Below are 26827 nucleotides of genomic sequence, written 5' to 3' on the forward strand. Positions count from 1 at the left end.
CCTACAATAATTTTAATTTTCACGAATACTTATTATGCCGACTCTACCTCATAATTTCTTTCGTAAAAGGAAGCTGTAGGCGTAACTACTTCCGATGTCATTGTTACTTTAACGGCTACTGTAAAGCTTACACAAATAGTTGCTATTTATTATAAACATTCTGTCCTTTGTCTATTATTATATTTTAGGAAAACAAGACTCTATTTTCACTTAAAAATTCTTAGTGAAAGAAAAAAGTGAAATAATAAGAAATGAAAATATGAATGAACACTAAAATAGGCTCAGAAAATTCAATGGATAAAAAACACTAAAGTAAATGGTTAGACACAAACAACAAATTTCATAATTAGAGAAACGTTGGATTTATTTTATATACAAGAATTTTATTTACAATGTCACTTAAGTACACAATTAACTTTTTTTGCATTTTCATAAAAATTGCAAGTAACTCGAACAAGTAAAAATAACATTACAGAAACCAGAAATATTTTGACCACATTTTTTTATAAATTAAGGCTAATTTCATTTTCGATTATGCAATGTTGGAAAGAGATAGAATATTGTGAAATTGATGATGAAGAAAGAGATCGAGGATATTATATTTTTTGAAGATGTGAAATGACAGCGCATCAAATTCGAAATTGTATGAATTTTTTCATTAAGTTTGATTGATTCAATGACTTTCCTTATTTTTAAAGAAAGTCAAGTTATTTTTTATTTTTTTCGTCATATAAATTTACGAACAAAATTGATATCAGCCTTCTCTTTTAAATATTAATGAATGTTATTCACGTTTCAAATTATTCTTAACTTCTGCAACAATATTTGAAATCCAGAAGATTTGTTAAGTAATTCAATAATAATAACGTGACCAAATTATTAGGACCCTCAATATATTCCTAAACCTCTTGTATTGTTCACATGTTTTGATTAAGATAGATTCTCTTTAAACTGGCTGTTCTCACGACATTGGTTTTATCAGATTATCTTAAGACAACAAAGATGAAGCCAGACTAATTTCAACTTTAATTCCAAAGTGTGTAGAGTTCAAAATCTTCTATCAATCTTGAGAAGATTACAGATACATCGATCGAAGTTTACAACACATAATCATGCATTAAAACAAAATAGAAATGAACTTTAAATGTATAGAGATAGAGTTGATTTTCAATTGTACATTTTGTTTATAAAGATTAATATGACAATGGAATTTTATTATAGTGCGAAAATCGGTTTGAATAAAACCAAAAATGTTTTTAAATACTCGCGAAGTATGTTATTTGATGTTTTTCGTGGTTGTTTTATTATTGGTGTTAATATATTTGCAAGTATGTGACTATGTGATTGGCAGATATGTTGTCAAAATTTTCAGTAAGTATTTTGCTGTTTTTAGTAGTAACTGCTTGCCCGACTTCGGATGAATTGACATTTTTGTTAGATATTTTTTTCCAAATTTTAATCTTTTATATACTTTAATGTTTAAACTAGGATCCATGTAGAGATAGAGTCACTAAATCATTAAAATCCAAACTGTTCTTACGTTTTAAATGGAGTATCTACACGATTTTCTTTTATATGTCCCTAGCTTACTGCCCGCGGCTTCGCCCGCTTTGTCTAAAACCTAATAAATTATAAACTAAAACCTTCCTCTTGAATCATTCTATCTATTAAAAAAAATTGCATCAAAATCTGTTGCGTAGTTTTAAAGATTTAAGCATACAAAGGGACATAGGGACAGAGAAAGCGACTTTGTTTTATACTATGTAGTGATACTAGAACAGCTGAAACCGCCAGGCGCCAGTTTACTTGCATAGTTACCGTGTAAGAAGTAGCCTATGTACATTGTACATCCAGACTGTAATCCAACATTTTTATTTATTATTTATACATTAAAACAAATTTCATATTATACCACTGTTATGTGATAAGCTGTTTTATGTAATACACAAGATAGATAGTACCAAGTTTGATACAGATCCCATCAGCTGTTTTCAAGATGTAGAGAAACAACCAACCATACATTTTCACGATTATTTCTTTATTAATATTGTGCGAACTAAATATTTAAGACCAGTAAACTCTATTGTCAAAATTTAAGGTAAAAATAAAAAAATTGTGTGTTTTAAGTTAAATATTTATCTGTATGTCTGTTTGTTATTATAAGGCTTAAAAAATTGATGCGTCACTGTGATGGGCTGACATTTAATCATAATATGTTTCTATCTATTAGTAACTTTTATCAAATAGATATATTCGACTTGATAACTGATTTAGATAAACATTCTCTTCGAGTGGTATGGTTGCCAAGTTGCCAATGGCTCTTAATGCAATACAATAGAATTAAACTAAAAAGAAAAGACAGATCATCGTCGTTGTTGTGTATGATGATTTATTTTTTATTGTACATAATATACCAATCAGAAATATACTATAATATTGTACTATATATATATATATATATATATATATATATATATATATATATATATATGGGCACTATGTTGATCAAACGTGCCATATAGTTAGTAATTATTTGATCCGTTTTCACTTGTTGATCCGGTTGGTATTTGTGGATCCATTGCCACACCACCGTCCGTATGTGGATCCGAACGGAGCCACAAGTGTCACGATCAGTAATAATAATAATTACGTGCTTTTTATACAAATCCACCTTTTTTGCGTTTTAGCTCTTGTTGATCCGATTCAAATGAGCCAATCAGAGCCCACCGAGCTCAGCCATTGGTCGCTTGCGGCCTTAGCCACTTGACGGTTTAAAGACATTTATTCCCGTTATAAAAACGTATGTTGCCGTTCGCCTTCCATAATTTGTTCGGATCTTTGGGAGGGCAAGATAGCTAGCTCGTCTATTAGGATAGTGACGATTTGATGTTGAGATTATAATATTTGTATTTATGTTTTTATGTAGCGCTTTGCGGATGAACATACACGTATTTTATAAAATTACCTATAATTGTTTTAAATTCATTATTTTAGTAACGTCGTAGATTTTATTTGTAGAAGTTAAAAAAGGATAGTTAAAGATAGTTTTAATGATTTTATTTTGTAAAATTTGGAGTGGCGCTAATTTATTTTTGTAAGCACTCCCCCATACTTCTATTAAATACATTACGTGCGGCTTTACTAACGTGTTGGCGTGGTGTGGCGTAATTTATGAGGAATGCAAGAAGTAATATTACGCAGAGATCTAAGAAGTGCTGATAATTTATTTTTTATGTGATAATTCCATTTCAGAGAGCTGTCGATTCACAAACCTAGGTATTTCTCGTGGGTTTTATGTTCTAATACAACACCGTTAATTTTAAGTGGAGCGTGTGGTGGAATAATTTTGTTATGAGCTTTGAATTTAGATATATTTATTTTTAGTAGATTGCATTGAAATCATTTATTTAATTTATTTAAATCATTTTGTGCTTGCGCTATCATATCATGTATAGAGGGACCAAAATAAAACAGACAGGTGTCATCCGCATAAAGTGTTAGGTGACCATTTAGCTTTAAATCTTGTAAATTATTAATATAAATTAAAAAAGCAATGGGCTAGAATCGAACCTTGTGGTATGCCACATGTAATTGGTAAGGGAATGCTATCGTGGTTATCTATTTTAACTATTTGTGATCGATTTTTTAAATATGATTTCAGCATATCTAGTGCTTTACCATTAATGTTAATGGATGTTAATTTCTTTATTAAAAGTTCGTGAGAAGGCCTTTTGTAGGTCAATAAACACTCCCAAAACTATATTGTTTGCGTCAATGTTCTGTTTTATTTTAAATAGTTAGGTCCATAGTCGCTGACAGAGTGTTACTTTTTGGCTTGAATCCGTATTGACGCACTGATATAAAATTAAATGAGTCTAAATATTTTTCTAATCTCGTGTGTAAAATCTTCTCCAATATTTTTGACAATACTGGCAAAACCGAAATTGGCCTATAGTTACCAGGTTCAAATTTTGAGCCACTCTTACAGATAGGAGTTACCTTCACTATTTTTAACGAGTCCGGAAAACGTCTTTGACTTATGGCTTGGTTAAAACAGTCGCTTAAGGTATGATTTAATTTTTCTTTGATGCATTTAATTGCTTTTGTAGTAATACCATCAAGACCTGTACTACAGTTTGAATTAAGCTTATTTATAATTATATATTTTTACTGGCTTCGGTAGGTCTGAACTTATTAGTGAGGTAATTTTTAAAATTTCGTAGTTGTATTTAGATATCCTCTCCTCTGAGTTATAAGATGTCGATTCTGGGAAACCAGCAAAAATTACATTTTTTTCTGTCCCGTAGTTCCTTGATTAAATGTTCATTTATATGAAGTTGATTTTTAGACGTAAAACCCGATGGATTGGCTGACTGATTTATTGATTGAAGATTTAATTCCAGTGATTTTATTTTACTCTCACCCTGGTTTATCTGGGATTCTAATTGAGAAATAGTACTCTTCAATATGTTTTGTTCAGTACCTAATTATCATACATGCTGATGACTTAATTTCATTGATTTGATTCGTATTTTGGCGAATTAAATTCAAGGATTGTTCGTTGGACGATTTAATTTCGGCAATTTGTGTTATTATCTCAGAAATGTTTTCATGAATTTTGTTTACTATTTGTTCATTTGAGCATACATATTTTTCAAGTAATGTACTAATACTGCTCAACTCCAACCGAATATCCTTCATATCATCACTAAATCTGCAATCTTGTTCTAGCGGTTGTTTCCGTTTTCTGTAAGTAATTTGAGTATCAGTTGGCGTAGAACTCGTAGAAAACGAACTTAGCTTCGAATCTTCGATAGATCGGGATGCGATCCACCGGCAGTACCCACTGCATGTTGGCGATCTGCGTACACTCATATTTACTCCGCAATGGATAATTTGTGCAGGAATATGAGTCGTCATTTGTTTGACCTAAATCTAACATTTTAATTATTTTATCAGATTGATGTCAGAATCAGGGCAAAGGCGAACGCTACACGTCAATAAATATTATGATAATTATCCTGATATTTACTGATGTATCTTGGGAAGGATCACAGCACACCCTACACCATCAATACGTATCGCGTCAGTAATGAAGCGTTCTTTGTACGAGCCAGACGTGATGACGGCAAGATAAATATAGCGATCTAGGTCCTGGGATCAGATCACAAGGATTTCCAGAAATCCAGCGATAATATATCGTGATTCGTCAATACACTACCCTACACGTCAATAAATATCGTAATCCGATAGTAAATATTGACGGATCACAATATGGATCTTACGTGTAGCGTTCGCCAAAGAGTTGCCCTGATTCAAGAGGTAGGTAGGTATCTTTTTAGGGTTCCGTATTTTTAGTTTCACAACGTTTTCTGTAAGTTTCAATTGAATTACGGTTGACTTCTTCAACTACCATAAAACTCAGGAGATTTTTTGCTAGCCCTAATTTCATATCCTCATGTCAATATCATGCAAGTGCATATAAATGGAACAGATCAACATACGACTAATGATTTGGTATATAAAACGGAGTCAAGAAGTGTTTGAGCATTTCAAAATTTGAACCGTTACGGAGTCGAGTTCGTCTAGTCTAGGCGGATTTAGCAATGTATGGAACATTAACTAACTATAATATGTTTGTGTACGGAGCCAACAAATACTGTAGTGTTTACGAAAAATTAATCTACGTTACTTAATATACAGTTTCGTTTTGTCGGATCAAATAAAGCTTTAATTTTGATAATATATATGGATCTGATCAACATACGACTTTGGATTTGGTATATAAAACGGAGCCAACAAGTGTTTATGGGTTTCTGAATTTCGACCGTTACGGATTCGATTCAGTTCGAGATCTTAGCAATAAAAATGTTGAGTATAACAATTTCTCCATGAATACGTTTGGCAACATCGCCCAAATATTTGCGCCGTTGCCACTCCGCCGTTGCCACACTATATATATATATATATATATATATATATCTAGGTACCTACTATATACTACTACAAATTCTTAATTCGGTAGTTTATACAAAGGAGAGCCAAAAATAAATAGACTTTATCACAATGCATTGACAGACTAATCTTAGAAATATCAGCTTATTAATTAAATCTATATGATTATGATATCTATATACATATAATAAATCTGTAGAAGGGTCAATTCTGTACATTGAAAATATTGAAAAAATAAATAGCTGGGTGTTACTGGATCGATACCTAACCCAAATATGTAATTAAAAAAAATTTTGTCTGTCTGTCTGTCTGTATGTTAAGACATCACTTGAAAACTACCGGTTCGATTTCGATGAACCTTGGTATAATTATACCTTATTATCCTGGGCGTAAAATAGAATATTTAGAAAAAAAAAATATCTTAATTTTTCAGTTTTATCCATAGACGTTGTTCTGTAGAACCGCGAACACACGTTGCGTATTATTATAGGCCTAGCCGTATTTGGGTCCAATAGATATTTATAAGATGTCATTGTCAGAGTTACTCAAAATGGAGAAATAAACCATCCACGCGAAGACCGACATCCGCGCGGACGGAGTCGCGGGCGGAAGCTAGTTGTATAATAAATTATAAGAATTAATATCTAAGTACTTAAAACAAGGAAGTTAATAAATTATGTATATATTTCATAATAATTACTCATCATTCATAATCGAATTGTAATCTTTGATTGTGGTTTTCGTCAACACGTTTTAAACATAACTATTTAAAAGTATGTTACGTATATTAGATAATTTTAAAATATTTTAAACTAGCTTTCCGCCCGCGAAATCGCCCGCGTTTTAAAAAAAAACCTGTTCCCGTAGGATTTCCGGGAAAAAACCTATCCTATGTCCTTTCTCGGGTATCAAAATATCTCTAAATCAAATTTCATGCAAATTGGTTCAGTAGTTAAGGCGTGATTGAGTAACAGACAGACAGACAGAGTTACTTTCGGGTAGGTACTGTTCGTTGTGTGCGCGATGACAGCGCCCCTAGTGGCCGCAACTATTCAGGACTTGTCATCTATCAAATCATGTCAACTAGATGATAAGATATTTTTGTGATATTGATTTTCGACTAGTTTTTCAACGAAATTGAAAAAAATAGTGTAAAAAGTGAGTGTGTATATTATACCTAGCGATTTTCTTCCTCGTGAAAAATATGGATATTATAATACGTACGGGATTTGAATCGATTAAGCATAAAATACATTTCCAACCTCAAACTGAGCAAAAAGGGAAAAATTAATGCACAGCATGTGAGAGAAGTGGAAGAGCTTAGAACGAACGGGAAAAGCTACACGTAAGCGTGATTTCACAGGAAAAAAAAATATTTTCAATTGCTCTAATGTTAAGTAATTTTAGTAGATGTTGTGTTTTTGATTACCTAAGTTGATTACATTCCAAATTATTTCTACTTAATGTTATTACATTTTTAAAGAATACGAATTTATAAATGAAACATTATTGATTTAATAATAAGAAACTTTGTTTTGAATTACAAAAAATGTGTTTTATTTACGATTACTATTATTTATTTATTTATTTATTTATTAATACTTTATTGCTCTTAGAATCATTACAAAAAGACTTAATTTAAGGATACATTACAACAATTGGCGGTCTTATCGCTATGCAGCGATTTCTTCCAGACAACCGGACGTACGAGGAGAAATTAAATTAGAGGAAAGGTGAAGGGTAGAGCATAAATATATATCCATATAATATATAATAGATACAATATAATATATTCACAATCAAATAAGAATATGTTACGTAATAATAGTATAATATTCGAATACATATAATATTAATAATTTATATTAAGTACAGCGATTATTATTTATATTATCAAAAATTGAGGGCTGTAAATTGACTAATACACAACATACATGTATCGACACAATCAAATAAATTGTGAGGAATTTTATCTAAAATTCGATAAACTCTCAGTCTTTGCATAATTCTTTCCACATGGATCTCGGACTCGAGCAATATCATATGTTTGTTGGGTTTCTTCTTTAGTAGTTTCTTGGTTCTCTTCACAGCAGCTATCCATTTTTGTCTTTGCTGTAATGTCCACTTTGATGTTGGAAACGAATAAAACTTGCACGAACTGTTTTTCCCATTGTTTTTACAATTTACGACACAGCATGTACCCTGTACCCATATCGCAAATTTTTACGTTTTTACTTAAAATTATAAAGGAAGTTATGAAAATAAAGCAATTTGACACATGACAGCCCAGAATTAATTCACATTTCTGCCATGTCGTGTGCTACGATCGATTTGCCGTTCCCCACTACCCACTTCGCACATAGCCAATAGCTTTCAAATTAATAATTCAATAAATATAATAAGTAAGGTAGGTATGCTTTATTGTTGTAGGTGTGTTTTTATATTATATTGTCATAAAAATTATTTGAAGATGTTTTTTAAAAAGTGACACGATACCGTCGGCGGTGTAGAAAAACGTTGGCTCCTTTATAGAGCAAAAGTAAATCTTGGAATGAAAATAAGTAAATAACAAAATCAGCTCTATAAATTTAGTACAGAGAAAGATTAAATTAAGTAGGTACCTAGTACCTAGATGCCTTTTTCTTTTGACGTGACAACGTCTTAAATTAGGTTGCGGCTGGGAGTCACTTATGAAAAAGTGTAACGCTCGGTAACGTTACGATGAGTCACCGAAAGAGGCACGCGGGCATGGTTAGCCCGCCTAAGAGCGAGAGAGACAGACATAAAAAGTCGTTGTCACGTAAAACTTTCGCCCGTATACCGACTTTACAGGCAACCAATTTTTTTGTCCGGGTTCGATGCAAATGACTCTGCGTGTTCCAGCTAGTATCACACTAATAACAGGTAATAGCTGGTAGAGTACCTAGAAAGTACAATGAGATGAACTAGACTTTTTACAATTTGCCAAAAGTTCCATCATAACTACAACGTCAATCGATTTAATTATTTTATTATCAAATCGGTACTGTTATCAGTTGATCAGAGATAACGTTGTATTCCGTATTGTTTAACATAATCGCTATATTGTGTGTGAAAACCGAAAAAATGGACTATCTAGTGCTCTTGTCTCCTTTTTTGTTGCTAATTTTGGTGTATGGATTGACATGCGTCTGCTTGCATCTGTGCGAATTGATCGGTAAGTTTTTTTGCTCTACAGATGTCAAATTTGGCGCCATTTTGCGTTTTTTTTATCTGTGCGTAGGTATTTTTCACAGGTATTTTTGGATAGGATAATTAGGTATATACCTACTAAGTAAATAAGTGTAGGCAAATGAATAAGTGTCTAGCAAATTTTATAATACTTAAAAGAAAAAATCAGTTTATTTTAATTATTTTAAATGGTTATTAAAATGGTAGTTAGGTAATACAAGCAACCACTGTTAGTTAATAAACAGCATTTAAGTTATAAATTACAATAAAATCAATACCCAAAAAATGATTGATATTAATTTATAAAATTAATATAATATTATTAGCTACTTAGGTTGTCAGATTTAGTAGGTAGACCTATGTATTAATAATTTTTTTATGTGTGGTTGATATTTTTATTATTAAAAATGTTCGTTAAAATTATATTTCTTATAGGTACATACTAAAGAAGTTTTTAATACTTATTATTTATGTATATAGGTATAACTACGTTTTAATCACAACTGTAACTATTTGCATATTTTTGGAATAGTTGTATATATCTACTGTAAAAAGAATACCAATGAATTTGCACCGTTCTCATAAAAATATGTTTATTCAATCCAACTGAAACTATACAAATTCTACTGAACTACACATTAATATATAATTTTTTATAACAACGCCATCTATTCGTAACTCATGTTATCACGCAAACATTTTTATTGCATGGAACAATAATAGTTCATGTAAAATGTACTAGATGGCGCTGAAACTAAAACAAAAATTTCACTGATATTCTTGAAAACAAAACAGGTTATCTATATACATAATATAATAAATCTGTAGAAGGGTCAATTCTGTACATTGAAAATATTGAAAAAATAAATAGCAGGGGGTGTTACTGGATCGATACCAAACCCAAATATGTGATTTAAAAATTTTTTGTCTGTCTGTCTGTCTGTCTGTCTGTCTGTGAAGGCATCACGTGAAAACTAACGGTTCGATTTCGATGAAACTTGGTATAATTATACCTTATTATCCTGGGCGTAAAATAGGATACTTTTTATCCTGGAAAAATACGTAGAAAAAAATTAATCTTAATTTTTCAGTTTTATCCATAGACGTTGTACTGTAGAACCGCGAACACACGTTGTGTATTATTATAGGCCTAGCCGTGTTTGGGTCCAATAGATATTTATAAGATGTCATTGTCAAAGTTACTCAAAATGGAGAAATAAGCCATCCACGCGAAGACCGACATCCGCGCGGACGGAGTCGCGGGCGGAAGCTAGTCTATAATATTATAATATATTTTATGATTTTATTCACTGAATTGTGAACATAATATTCGTTCGTATACTGTATAATATTTAATTAGGTGCATTTTGAATATGTTAGACTAGAGAAGATTATGCTTGCATTAGTTGCATTATTTATAAAATCAATATATTATTTCGTAATCATGAGTCTCTCTCTAGAAGTTTGAATAATAAATAGGTATTTACCTACTTACTTAGTCCTTTCTGTATGAAACACTAGTAACATCCTATCCTACTAATATTATAAATGCGAAAGTTTGTGAGGATGGATGTACGTACCTATGTGTATAAGTACCTATATGTTACTCTTTCACACAAATACTACTAAACTGATTACAATGAAATTTAGCACACATATAGAGGGTAATTTGGATTAACACAAAGGATAGGTTTTATCCCGGAAATCCCACGGGAACGGGAACTATGTGGGTTTTGTTTGGAAAACGCGGGCGAAGCCGCGGTAGGAGAGCTAGTCGTAGGTAAATATTTTATTATTTTTTAACAGATGATGGGAAAGTAATTTCAATACAGAAAACTCACCTGAGCGACAAACGCTCTATTGGCCAATAATTATTATATAGTTATTCGAAGCCCCGTAACTGAGTAGTTAATTTACCTACATTTCTTAGGTTACGTGAAGATTGGCTAACCGTTACTTGTGTGGTTTCTTGATTCAATATACATAATTGTATTAAATCGTTCAATTTAATTAATCTTCTGCGGCTAATTAATAACAGGTAAAGACAAAAGTTATCTTCACAATATAATATACTTAAATAATAATTATATAATTAATATAATAAATAAATAAATACTTAAAAGTTAAATAAATCAAGAGTTGGATGACGCACCGGCACATAACAAAAAAGAGTGTGTGTAGTGTGTACTTATGTACACGCGTTAGAAGATATACTTCTTTGGCGTATGGAAAAAAATACTAGAATATAAAACTTGAACATAGTTACCTATGAATTTTCATACCACCTAGAACTAACTTCATGCTGTTAAATTTAGGTGTGGCGTCGGTGTGCGCGTGCATCGTAAAGATTCACTCTCATAATTTTTCTCCATCGCGCCAAAAGAAGTATAACTTCAAAAATGAAATAAAATCTCTCGTCTCTATATTATTTTGCTAAAACAATCAACTAATATAGCGGAATATTTTTTTTATATTTATCTACCTCCTACAGGGTGTCTCACTGTTGGTATTCTAAGCTTAAAGGAGGATATAGTTTTGCATACGCTGAGTACCTACGTAAAAAATATATACTTATAAAATTCCAGACGCAGTTTTTTTCAAATAGATGAACTAAAACTCTATGTGTAGGTACAGTCATGTACACCCATAACAAGTAACCCGCCCAACTTTGCTACTAGCACGTGAGCTATCGATTATGTTTTCATAGACAAAATGCTCACAATATTAGAGAAGCGGTATATGTCGGCTGCGCGAAGCTAGAGAAGAAGACATGAATTTTCAGGAAAAAATTAGCAAAAAATTTTCGACGTAATTTTGTTGTATAAGTATTTTTTACGTGATCAGTGTATGCAAAACTACAAGTCCCTTCGCGCTTAGTATACCAATAGTGGGACACCCTGTATATTATAATTTCAACGGCGAACTTTATCAAATTCTTTCTCTAATCAAATGTAGGTATTTAGTCTAAATTGATTGACAGTAATTACATTTTAATGTATGTTTTCCAATCGGATAAAATCATAATTAAATACTAATGACGTCACATGATAAAAATAAGTTTGTTTGTTTACGCGTATCTCTTAAATACCTCTATTATCTTTAAAAATATAATAGTCAAATATTCATTTTATATACCTATCACTAGCTGTTCCCCGCGGTTTCACCCACGGTGCTCATCTCCTGTTGGTCTTAGCGTATCTAATGATATATAGCCTATAGCCTTCCTCGATAAATGGGCTATTTAACACTGAAATAATTTTTCAAATCGGACCAGTAGTTCCTGAGATTAGCGCGTTCAAACAAACAAACAAACTCTTTAGCTTTATAATATTAGTATAGATTAATTTTACTACTAGTCTAACTAAAGTTGTTTCTAAATAGTTTCTAAACAGAAGAAAATAATAAACACAGTTATTTACAAGGAAATTCAAAGGCTAATCAATCACCTTATAATTATTACATAATAATTAAGGAAAGTTATACAAGTATGAAGTATGCTGTTGTCTTATCTAACAACCTTGTTTTACCAACAGTGACATTGTATGCACGTGGCCTTTTGAATGGCAATGATTTTTTTATACTGACTATGTAACAAAAAAAGAGTGTGTGTACTTATGTACACGCGTTAGAAGTAATTAGGGATACTTCTTTGGCGTATGGAAAAAATTACTAGAATATACAACTTCAACATAGTTATCAATTTTCATACCACCTTGAACTAACTTCATGCTGAATTTATATTTTTTAGTTTTTATGGCATTCAAATGCTTTATAAATTTTTAACTTCATGCTGTTAAATTTAGGTGTCGGTAGGCGCGCGCATCGTTAAAATTCACTCTCATCATTTTTCTCCATCGCGCCAAAAGAAGTATCATGCCATGGATGCGTTAGAGTTTTTATTGGCATCACCTGTTTGTTTGTAAGCTTGTATCTAGCCGACTTCTTCCAACACGATTTTGACCCAATTTAAAGGATCGGTGAAAACACAATAATTTCATGGGTTTATCGTATTAAAGCGTGTTTTTTTTTAGTATATTTTTGTGTGTGAGAGGGCATCTGAGCTGATGGTTCGTCTCCAACGCCCATGGACATTTGCAGACTTTATACTTCTAGTAGAGTCTCTTCTCTACCAATGCATTATTCACTTTATAGGGATAAGAGAATGATTGTCAAAAGTCTCTACTTTTGGTAGAGTCTCTTCTCTACCAATGCATTATTCACTTTAAAGGGATAAGAGAATGATTGTCAAGTCTCTACTTTTGGTAGAGTCTCTTCTTTACCAATGCATTATTCACTTTAAAGGCATAAGAGAATGATTGTCAAAAGTCTCTACTTTTGGTAGAGTCTCTTCTCTACCAATGCATTATTCACTTTAAAGGGATAAGAGAATGATTGTCAAAAGTCTCTACTTTTGGTAGAGTCTCTTCTCTATTAATGCATTTTTCACTTTAAAGGGATAAGAGATTTTCAAACATTTAACTACGATGTTCAGTAATTTTTTTTATAATTATAAGACATACCGCGAACCACACTAAAAATAAACCTTATCACAATATAAAACAATAGTCAAAATGTCACATCGTTATAAATAAATTAGATAACCTTATCTACAAATACTAGATAAATCATCTATAATAAGATCACACGGATCGCCGAAGATTTTAAAAATAACGAATACATGTAGAATCTCAGCTTATCTCAAAAGTGCACAATCTAGCGTACAATCCATTCATGTTCCAGTAAATTCGCGATAATCAACTCTAATTGTAAGAAGATACGATCGAAATTATCTAAACAAAATCTTTATTTATTATCTGCGCTAGCGTCCTAGAAGCATTTGACACACGCAGCTCAGAAAACGCGGGCGACTCGAAAGAAATGACATTACGGCTTTTTGAATATAGAATAATATAGCCGCGTTCTTTTTTTTTAATTAGAAGTGCCACAGATTTTTGCTCTTTTTTAAATATAGATGATAAAACCTTAAAACTTTTAAAATGAATGTGCTAAGTGATTTTTATAATGACAGTTCGATTGTTACGAGGCAAGTGCATCCCGCTGAATCGGACGCGGGAAAAGTATTGGGACTATTGCCAGTGTTCGTTTTAATTTTAATAATATTCATTAGGTTAATCTACGTATTATATAAAAGTAAAGGTAAGTTAATTACAAATGCTATTTTTTTTCTGTGCTCAATAATATATGATATTTTAGAGTATTATAATGAAGGGAAAGCAAAGCTGCGCTGTTTAATTTCAAAATTAAATGATATTTTGAAGTGAAAACTTCTTTAGCGGCGTTGGGTATAAAATCTTAAACTCGCGTCAGGACACGTGGCCTGATCGAAAAAGCGTGACGGATGTTTTTTTGAATTTGAATTTGAATTTGAATTTGAATTTTTTTTTCTAATTTTAACACCTTAGTTTAACACATATTCCTTGTGTTTTGCAAAAATATTGTTTCATAGGATAGGTACATAGATACTATTAAATGCTTTAGTCGAAAATGCAATACTTACCCTATTATTCTTAGTGACAAGGTAGGTATTTGTCTGCATAATAATTTAAATCAGCCAATTAGTCTTTTTGCAAGAGCAGCATATTTTTATATTTTTTGTAAGTGTTATGTAAAATTTTAATCTCAGTAACGTCATCAATTTTGAAGCAACAATTTGTTTTTTTACCAAATCAACAAAAAGTGCAATTTTATCACGAGTTTGAACATTATGTCGACATTAGTCACAAAAATAACTTAAAAGGTTATTTTAATTATTATATATTTGTTATTTTTTAAAGAACTTTAGAGCCATAAATTATCGTGCTATTTATAATATATATTATTTAAATTAGAATATTGAAAAACAATAAGCAATTTACAAAATATATATACGATAACGCAGAGCACTTAAAAAACCTACCACATTGATTACTGTAGAGTGAAAAAAAACTAATAACGTAACAAACAATATCTCATAATATAAAGGATTCTATCATCTATGTCATTATTTTGATATACATAATAATATCCTACTTTCAATTAATGTATGCTCTATTTAAAAGGATTCAATTAATTATTAAATAAAATTTTAAAATTGTTTTAGTTTTTTCGCTCTTCTGCACCCACTAACTACAAAAATATTATGTGAAAATGATAACTAAGTATTTATAGTTTTTAAAACACGTTATCCATACTAATATTATAAATGCGAATGTAACTCTGTATGTCTGTCTGTTACTCAATCACGCCTAAACTACTGAACCAATTTTCATGAAATTTGGTATGGACATATTATTTTGATACCCGAGAAAGGGCATAGGCTACTTTTTATCCCGGGAAAATGACGCAATCCCGGAAATCCAAGGGTACGGGAACTATGCGGGTTTTTTCTTTGAATGCGCGGGCGAAGCCGCGGGCGTAAACCTAGTTCAAAATAAATTTCAATTTGACGGAATAATACCTGTAACTTCATAAATACCACTTTAACAAGACATATAACTTCAGTGGATAATATTTTAAAGCGTTTCTAAACGAAGTTTAGTTGAATAAATTATTCGAGTTTGAAACTTCATTTAATCGATTTTAATGTTGATAGGCATAATATTAGGTTAATTAAATATAACATTTTAATAATGTTAAAAACGTGACTATTCTCTTGTAAACACAATAAAAACGTAACTCAAGATTAACTTGGTTTTCTGATATGGAATATAAAAAGAAATGTCTATGCTTACCAAATATAAAACTTTTCGCCTGCGGCTTCGCCCGCGTTTTTAAAGAAAAACCCGCATAGTTCCCGTTCCCGTGGGATTTCCGGGATAAAACCTAGCCTATGTTACTCGTGGATAATGTAGCTTTCGAATGGTGAAAGAATTTTTAAAATCGGTCCAGTAGTTTATGAGCCTATTCATTACAATCAAACAAACAAACAAACAAAGTTTTCCTCTTTATAATATTAGTATAGATTTGAATGCAGTTCCTAGATATAAATAATGTTCTTAAATAGCTATTTCTCGCAATTATAATAGTGTTTTCTTTCTAGAACATGTTTTCTAACTATAAATAAAGATTTATAGTTTAATATTATATATTTATTTTATTAACATTCTTAAGACAGATTAGTGTATTAAAAGAAATGGAAATAGAGTTTATTTGTACGAGTATTTACTATTTATTAAACTGTGGTAGAGTGCTGAACTTACATTATAATGTGTAAACAATAAATTATATTATGTGTAACACTTTATTGTTCTTTGCTTCTTTGTTATTGAAATTATGAACATAATAAGCCGAATACTTACTTTTTATAACAACAAAAAATAGCCAAGTTCACTAGGTTCTATAAAAGGTAGGTATTGATTAGTAAAGGTAGGTACATATATACATATTATAATAATAGGTAGTTCTCTAGCCTAAAATAATAAGCACAATAGCTAAAACGAACCTGAAAGTAAGACAAACACATTTTAACCTTTATAATATTTAATACGGATTATATGTAATTTATGATCAAGTATATTTATAATTATAAAGCGTATTTTGGTTAATTAATTATTATTTTATCTCATTGTTTTAACAATATTAAATATTAGCATGCAACACATGTCTTGCGCAATTTGGTAATCGAATTCTATGCCAAGGATATACCAGGGTCACTTTGAATCTATTTATATTTTATTATCTATTAATAAACCCGTTTTTAGATGAAATCTGACTATTTAAAAAAATGGTATTTGTATGTATTTTACAAAAGAAAACATGTTGTAACTTTACTATCAGAATCAACAGACTCTACAATTGATTTATCCAATCTATACGTATATGTTATGAGATATTAATTAATACAAGTTATAAGTATTGGATATAAGACCATTGAGGTATTACTACTACCAATTAAAAGAAATCAATGTAACGAAAAAAATGGTTTGAGACGATTGACTCTAACTCGTGTTACAAATAGTACCTAGTTGTGATGTCCTCTCTAGTACGTAATACATAGTAAATCAATGCATAAGATAGTTTTAATTTCATTACCTATTATGAAGAAAAACGAGGTAAAATTACGTGAAAGCTATTGAGAAAATTTAAAACCAAAAAATCTCCAAATTCTCTAAAAATTTTTTGGGTATTAAAATAATTAATACAGTTTAAAAAACACACTTAAACAGATGAAATTATTGCCATGTCACCGATTCTTGATAAGTGTAGTATTTTGAATTAAATTTGTCCATTTAATTTAAAGTAGGTCAAAAATCAAAATCGAGTCTAAAGGTACATACAAACATGTCGGTAACACACAGGCGAAAGTAATAAATACTGACACCTTAGGCCGGTTACTCAAGTACCTGCCGCAGGGGCAATATAATATGAACAATCTCGGTTGGAGCAATTTCAGTTGTTCTATAAATTGCCCCTGCTTGCCTATACACATCACAATTAAGGAGCCAATTAAGGGTCCAATTTCAAAATTGTCCCTGCTGCAGGTACGTGAGTAGCCGGTTTATTAATACGCCGAACGAACTAACCTGAAAGGAACTATTCAAACAAGAATATCAAACTTTCTAAAAACGTCATAAAATTTTTGTTAACATTTAAGTCTTATCTGCGAAAACGTATAATCCAAGTTTGGTGAAATTTACTCATTGCCTTTATCTCGGGTAAACCCAGATGAATAAACATTGTTTGCGTTTATTGCATTGCTATAAATATTTAACAACACGTGAAGTATCTATACTATTCTTAATATTATAAAGCTGAAGAGTTCGTTTGTTTGTTTAAACGCGCTAATCTCAGGAACTACTGAAAAAATTATTTCAGTGTTAGATAGCCCATTTATCGAGGAAGGTTATAGGCACATATATCATCACACTAAGACAAATAGGAGCAGAGCAATGCGGGTAAAACCGCGAGGCACAGATAGTAATAATATATTGTATACAGGAAGACTTCACTTTGTACATTTTTGCTTCAGTTACCTTGGTTCATGAAATAGCATTGACATGTCATATAGACAATACAATGTATTTATGGAGCATAGTGGAAAAAGAAAGGAAATTGAATCAACACAGAATTAACAAGATCCCAGGGCTGCCAAACCTCACCTATTTTATGACGGAGCTATCCACCCGCGGCTTCGACCGTTTTTCAAAGAAAAACTCGCATAGTTCCCGAAACCGTGGGATTTCCTGGATAAAACCTATCCTATGTGTTAATCCAAGTTACCCTCTACATGTGTGCTAAATTTCATTGTAATCGGTTCAGTAGTTTTTAAGTGAAAGAGTAACAAACATCCATACATCCATACTTACAAACTTTCGCCTTTATAATATTTATTAAGATGGTTGGGATATAAAAAGGGATAAACTATACAGATTTTAAACTGAGTCAGCTTAATTTAATCGGTTCAATTTCATTGTAATCGGTTTAGTAGTATCTATTTTCGTGAAAGAGTAACAAACACACACATGCACATCCTCACAAACTTTCGCATTTATAATATTAGGGTAAGAAGTTTAATCATATATTGTGTTTTTTCTTATACTTTAATACTTTCTTCTTAGTTTTAATTGCGGAATGACAGAAAAGACTTCGAAAATTCTTTTTTTTTTGTATTCATTAGGTACTATAGGAAGAATGTTCTTAGAACCGTTGAGATTTTAATATCTATACTAATACTAGCGGTTCGCCCCGGCTTCGCCCGCGGTACCTACATGTTTACGTTTTTTTTCATAAAAACTATCCTATCTCTCAAGTTGGATCGAACTGCACATGGTGTCCGAATTTTATTATAATCGGTTAAGTAGTTTAGGAGTCCATTGAGGACAAACATTGTGATACGAGATTTATACATATTAAGATTATAAAGCTGAAGAGTTTGTTTGTTTGAACGCGCTAATCTCGGGAACTACTGATCCGATTTGAAAAATTCTTTCGGTGTTAGATAGCCCATTTATCGAGGAAAGTTATAGGCTATATATCATCGCACTACGACCAACAGGGGTGGAGCCACGGGGGTGAAACCGCGCGGAGCAGCTAGTCTAATAATAAACCTATCAAACTTTTATACGTCCTGAGTACCAGGAAAACATAGACAATAAAAGATACATACATATCAGCGTAATGACGAATAACTAAGATAATTTAGAAGTACGTATTTAACAATACTTTTATCCTCCTTATTGACTCTGTGGCGCCAGAATGAATATGTAGGTACTTTTGAGTTTTGTGCATTTGCATTATTATTAATATATCAAAATTGTATAGTTATTCTTCGAGTATAAGTATTAATTATTGTTTTTGTGATACAATTCAAATATTTCTTTCATATAATATACACGACATCTGAATCAACTTAATAAACTGTAAAAAATACACCCAAAATTGTAAGTTTAATATTAATATGCTGCATATTTTTAATGTGCATAGGTACATCATAAATGTTATTTTTTACTTTAAAACCGTCTGCAATTTTATTTGTATGTCTGTATTATAATGAACCTATATATTTTAAGAAATCAAACTAGTACAGAACAATCTACAACAATATTTGCAAGGAACATACATACTTATCGAGTCAATGACTTTTCTTTGTTTAGTATTTGGTCAAATATCACATTGTTATTAGATTCGACAAGGTTTTGTCTGACTAGCTATATTATCTTTTATCTATCTTGTATTGTTGCCTGGAAGAGACGGCTTAGTAGCCATAAGGGCGCTATTTGTGCATGTCTCGTATTGAAAAATGTGTTGGTTTTCCTATTCCTTATTGACAAAAATAAAATATAATAATATGTTCACAGTGAAAACACCTTATGGAGACATTTTCATGTATCTCTATTTAATAAGATTTGTTTTGTTCTATATATTATATTTCTGAATTAGCCTCCGTAAGTTTTCCAATAAAACAAATAAAATAAAATTTGTATTGGTCGTTTCAATACTAGCCGCTTACCCGAATCTATCTAGATTGGACCGGTATTATAACCGATGAGTAAATAGCCTTATATCACCGAGAAATTATTTAAATGTCTATTGTTAAGACAATTCCACACTCTTTTTCAATTCTTGAGTGAAACACAAAAAAAAATCTCTTAAAATATACGTGTAGAGTCACAGAATAATACAGTATAGGCTATATTATTTAAAGGATAAATTATAAAACAAGCCTTATAAAAAAGAGTGTGTGTAGGTACTTATGTAGGTACACGCGTTAGAAGTTATACTTCTTTGGCGTATGGTATATATGTATATATAAAAAAAATACTAGAATATACAACTTGAACATAGTTATTCAATTTTCATTCCACCTAGAACTAACTTCATGCTGTTAAATTTAGGTGTCGGTGTGCGCGCGCATCGTAAAAATTCACTCTCATCATTTTTCTCCATCGCGCCAAAAGAAGTATAACTTCAAAAATCTGCTTAAACCTTGAAACAGTTAACTCAATTTGCAGAAATGTTAAACAAACATTCGCTGAAACTGAAAACAATATGTAATGTCAATACATGTAAATCAAAATCACGCGTAGCACGAGTCATGTGATTCACTTATTATTTGTAATTGACAGTTTGCAAGTAATTGAATATTATGGGTTCTTTGGTCTTTACCACAGTCCTGAATGTTTCGGCTATTTCGTAGTGTGCATTCGTAAATTTATAATACTCCAAAGTAGGAAGAGTTTTTATGCTATTAATCTTATAAGCTTCTTATATGACACTATATTTTGAATACTTCAAAATTTTCTTTGACTACGAATCTCGCTCTACTTATTCGTGGTCGAATAATTTTTACACCCGAAATTATGAAGATAGTGGTTTTGGAAGTCTATTTCTCTTGATAATTTATTAACATAAATCTTTATGCGTATCCCGTATAACATAATATTACGACTCGTTTTCCTCTTAAATTTAGCATAGTAACAAGTAAACAACGACGGGTTTACAACTCTTATTCAAATATATTACAAAATAAACAAATATTGCTATCATGCAGCCTTGTAGCGTAAATCTTAGAATTTAATATAATTATTTAAAACAAAATATAGGTACATAATATTATAGTCGTATCGGTAACTAGCTATGCCCCGCGGTTCAGGATCAGGCCGTAATCCACCACGCTGGCCAAGTGCGCGTTGGCTGATATTGCTGGCATTTTAATCCTACTAATATTATAAAAATGCTAAAGTTTGTGAGGATGTGTGTGTGTGTGTTTGTTTCTCTTTCACTCAAATTCTACTGAACCGGTTTCAATGAAATTTAGCACACATATAGGATTAAACAAAATAACTTGGATTAACACATAGGATAGTTTTTATCCCGGAAATCCCGCGGGAACGGAAACTATGCGGGTTTTCCTTTGCGCGGGCGAAGCCACGGGCGGAAATCTAGTGTAATATATTTTTAAATTGAAACACCCTAATTACTGAACATATTATATAAACATATATAACATAGGTAATAATATATAAATAATGCAATATTGGTTCCCAAAGCCGCTCTGATTTCAAAATTTAAATCAAAAACATATTTCGATAAATGCGTTTCGATACGAGATTAGCCTGCATTGATCTCCTCAGATAAATGCAAAAATAAAACGCTTTTTCCGTGACAAAATCTTAATATATCATTTGGTATAACATCATGTGATTTTGACGCAACATCAATAATATGACATTACCATTGATCCCCCACTTGAGATAAATTTGTCGGTTTTCTCTTTAATAATTGTTGTTTGTTTTCTATTTAATATGATTAAGATTATTATGGATTACTCGTGATAAAAGAACATTTGTGGTATACGATGAGTAATGTTTCATTTTAATTCAGAATGCTTGAAAAAGAGCAACTATGGAGTTTCTTGCCGGTTCTTCTCCATAGATACTGCTTTCCAAATCGATGGTAAATGTTAAAAATATGTAGGTAATGTGACGATTCAAAAGTGCTTCTAAAAGAAGTCTAATTGAATAAATAAATGTTTGAGTTTGAGGATAGAAAAAAATTGATGAATATGTTGGGCCCTCCTCACAATGGGCAAAATAAATAGCTAAAATAAAGTATTTTTCATATTTTTAAACATAATTTCATACTCATCCCATACATTGAAAAAACTATTGTATATATTAGAGCTGTACTTTATACAAATTATTATAATAGTCTATTACCTATAACATTAACACTAAGTATAAGGCCGGTTGCAGAGCTTGACCGACCATCAGCGCGTACGTCGGTCGCGCTTGTTATATGTATGGAAATTCATAAAACCGTTCATAGCCAGACCGACCATACGCACGCGTATTGTCATGCGCATTAGTGTCATAGTCATACAATTGTTGATGCGTATCGTCAGGACCGATGGTACGCACTGACGGTCGGTCAAGCTCTGCAACCAGCCTAATTATCCAGAAATTTCATATGTTTTATGTGTCAAATTTCATATCTACCCCGTGCAAACATCCGAGATTTTTTATCTTTACGGCTTTAATTCTTAGTCTCTCATTTTATCGTTAATTTCCGCATACCTTTAAACCTAAGCCAATATTAACGAAATTAGTCGACATTTAGAGGGCGTATTAAATAAATATGATGTTTTTAATCTGTAGGAAATACGTGATTGTTCAAATATGTTCTTGTTCATAGGAAACAAAACATAACATGCGTCATATCTATACTAATATTATAAAGCTGAAGAATTTGTTTGATTGAACGCGCTAATCCCAGGAACAACTGGTCCGATTTGAAAAATTATTTCGGTGTTAGAGCCCATTGATTGAGGTAGGCTATAAAGCTAAGATTAATAGGAGCGGAGCAATGCGGGTAAAACCGCGGGGCACAGCTAGTTATACATAATATAGATCTAGATTATATTACACCTGTAAGAAAATTTATAAATGTATCTAGGCATCTTTTTTATTTTTTCCGAATACATAACAAAAGGGCCCGAAGCCGTAGTCTAAAATAAGTTTTGTAATTAATAAATTCAATTTATTTATTTATTACTGATTCCTTACAGCTATTCTTACAATTATTACAAAATAATAAATAAAATACGCCAATTAAAATGAATTCGATTAATGGCATTATAAAACATATTGTGACAAAGAAAATTGAGAAAGTTTATAAGGCATTTTTGCAAGTACCTAATATAACTATCTGCGCGGTTTCACCCACGTGTGACGTGGTTCCGCTCCTGTTGGTGTTAGTGCCTTCCTCGATAAATGGGCTATCTAACACTGAAAGAAGTTTTCAAATCGGACCAGTAGTTCCTGAGATTAGCGCGTTCAAACAAACAAACAAACTATTCAGCTTTATAATATTAGTATAGACAATAGAATCAGTATTAAGGCTTCGGTAGTCTAGTTTTATGAAAGTTTGTGTTGTCTTTGACATAATATTATATCAATCTTTGATTTTCCTCAGTCATTCTTAGAATTGCTTTTTTTATTTATAGATACGTTTTCAGGAAATCTTTTTATGTATTTAATCTTAACACTGTGTCACGAGATTTTTTGACATATTTAGATATGAAGTAAATAATCAAATTCTTTTTCAATCTGTGTTTTTCTTCTCTTTAAATAGGCATGAAATATAAATTACTAATAAACATGCTTTAAAGAAATAAACAATAAGATAAACTTATAAAATTATTGTATTGTTACCGGTCCTCGATAAAGGTACAATTCCGAGAGTCGAGACGGACCGCAGACCGCAAACTGCAACAGCAAACTGCAAGCGACAACACTTGTTTCTATGAACATCTATGAATCGCTGCGCGTCGCGTCTGCAGGCAGCAGTGTTGCCACTTGCCGCGCTTTGAATCAATTTCATAGATGTTCATAGAAACAAGTGGTGTCGCTTGCAGTTTGCTGTTGCAGTTAGCGGTCTGCGGCCCGTCTCGGACTTGTACCTTAAGTGTACAAAGCTGAATTAAATCTAATCGTCTGTTAATATAAATAAAGGATTCAGTTTCATTATAATGTACAAATATTGCTTATAAAAGCGTGCCAAAAAGAGAAAAAGTCTTAGGTAGGTACTTACCTAGATTGTGAAATCTTGTGTCTTAAAATATTTCAACATTATTTCCTTTTCCCATTGTTATCTTCTATAATATAAAAATGAATCGCAAAATGTGTTGGTAAGCGCATAACTCGAGAACGGCTGAACAGATTTCGATAATTCTTTTTTTATTATATTTATTGAAGTATGAGGATGGTTCTTAAGTAGAGAAAAAGTAAACATGTACCACGGGCGAAGCCGGGGCGGATCGCTAGTCTTAGATAAATACTTAGATCAAACTTCTTCAACGTAATAACTCTGAATCTATAAAATCTATCTGAATATATAAAACTTACGAAGTTTGTAGTTCTACGGTCTCTGCGTTTATTTATTACTAGCTTTCCACCCGCGGCATCACCTGCGCAGTGAATGAAAAACCCGCATAGTTCCCGTTCCCGTGGGATTTCCAGAATAAAACCTATCCTATGTCCCGGGGTAAAAAGTAGCCTATGTCCTTTCTCGGGTATCTCTATACCAAATTTTATTCATATTGGTTCAGTAGTTAAGGGGTGATTGAGTAACAGACAGACAGACAGAGTTACTTTCGCATTTATAATATTAGTATGGATTTACTAAACGTGCTAAAATTAATTAATGATCAAAACAATATGCTGGCATATATGAATAAAAGTGATCACTTTTAGAAATCAGGCTGGCGAGAAATGTTCGTAGTTAAGAGTACTTATACGTCTACGTACTTATAAATTTTAACAAATAACAAATATATATTACTGAGTTCCTATGGCCACCTTCCGATTCCATCATCAAATCAGCTCTATGTCATGACAATGTTTCATCGCTATCCAATTACGTATACAAAATTTCAGCTCAATCAGTTACCGGGAAGTGAATCAAAGTTACTTGAAACATTTAGAAATACAGACAAAAATTCTCATAAAATAAAAACTACTGGACCTATCCCAAAAAAAAATTTTATGGGACCAATACGACGACACCATCCCGCATCGAACAAAAAAAGAATCACGTAGATCGGTTCAGAAACCTTGGAGTAATCGGTGTACATACATAAAAAAATACCGGCCTAATTGATAACCTCCTCCTTTTTTTGAATTCTGTTAAAATACTCATAATTAATGTTTAAATCAAAAATTAGGTACAAAAGTACTTAAAACATATTTAACTCATTCGCAAACCCATTAGATGTAGTGATAACGATAAATCATTGTTGACTAACAGTTATGATAAGAGCCTTCGATCGGTTCCCGAAAAAAAATTGACAAAGTGGCAGGAAAATTGACAGACTAGTGACGACCACAGATAATAAATAACTTGTGTATTGTTTGTAAAAAGTTTTTAATGTTTTTTTTTTTTGTGATTAGAGTTGTTTTTTATTAAAATGAATGAAGGCGACAGAACTGTGGCGAAAGATGTAGCTCTTAGGCTAATTGTTATACCTTTTGCTCTGGCTTTGCTTATTCTAATGTATTTCGGATGGGACTGCTATAGGAGCAACAAAAAGATGTAAGTCATTTGAATTTATTTTTACCAGCTCACTTATTTTTTTTTTAATTGCGAAGTAAAATTGTTGTCCTAATCTAAGCGTAGACAAATCGAATACTTACTACAAAAGTTATTAAAATCTGTAAAGCCGTTTTTGAGGAGCATGAAACAATATTTTTCTCAATAACTTACAACCATTTCTAACGTGTTTTCCTTCCATTTCATATTGTGTGAGTCACATTTAAAATCCGTACAAACAAGAACATTTCCTATCAAATACTTACCAGTAAATCAGTAATACCTTTCATTTCACACATTGTGTGAGTCACATTTAAAAACCGGACAAATTTTCCTATCATTTATCAAATACCTATTTTATTTTCTATTGTGTGATAAAATTAGCGTTAAAATATGAAGTGAATTTTCAGCCAATCATTGATATTTCTATCGATAAGTCACCAGAATCATCTGTACGAATTTCACCTACAGATAACAATTGTACAAATTACCTCACCATATTAGTCATAAATCTATATCTATACTAATATTATTATAAAGAGGAAAGGTATTATAAAGAGGAAATTATGTATGTATGTATGTATGGTTTTCAGGCATAAACTACTGAGCCGATTTCAAAAATCCTTACACTATTAGAAAGCTGCATCTTCACTGAGCAACATAGGCTATGTTGCATTTTAAAAAAAATTAGAGATCCTTACCAAAAATGCAATAATGTAACCCAAGGTGTAAAAAATTCTGTCATCGCGTGCGCTGCGGAATCTAGGTATTCCTTGAAGTACGAGGATGGTTCTTAATTCTTATGAAAAAAAACGTAAACATGTAGGTACGACGGGCGAAGCCGGAGCGGACCGCTAGTTATCCAATAAAATACGTATACTTAAAAGTAATAATAATAATTTATAACATTATCAAAGTGAATAAAACATAATCTACCGCAATACTAAATCCTATTGTGCAAATCAATACAAATCCCAAATAATATTATTCCTTTCTGTATACATTTGATAACCTACAGACAGATTATATAAAGTGCATTGATACTGAAATAGTATATTCATATTAATCCATAGGGGATTAATTATTTTGAATTATAATTTATGGTTTTGAAAAATCAGTTGTTCACCGTATAGTC

General features: G+C 31.6%; 1 protein-coding gene across 1 annotated transcript in view; it reads left to right on the forward strand.

Annotated features, from left to right (window-relative positions):
- Window positions 1–14007: 14007 nt before the first annotated feature.
- The window catches only part of LOC123703201, a 48311-nt gene continuing 35491 nt past the window's right edge, over window positions 14008–26827 (forward strand). Inside the window, exon 1 of the mRNA XM_045651129.1 lies at window positions 14008–14322. Within this exon, the coding sequence (XP_045507085.1) occupies window positions 14163–14322 (160 nt within the window). The 5' untranslated portion in view covers window positions 14008–14162. The remainder of the gene's footprint in view (window positions 14323–26827) is intronic.

Source organism: Colias croceus, chromosome 25, assembly GCF_905220415.1.
Source record: "Colias croceus chromosome 25, ilColCroc2.1".
NCBI lineage: Eukaryota > Metazoa > Arthropoda > Insecta > Lepidoptera > Pieridae > Colias > Colias croceus.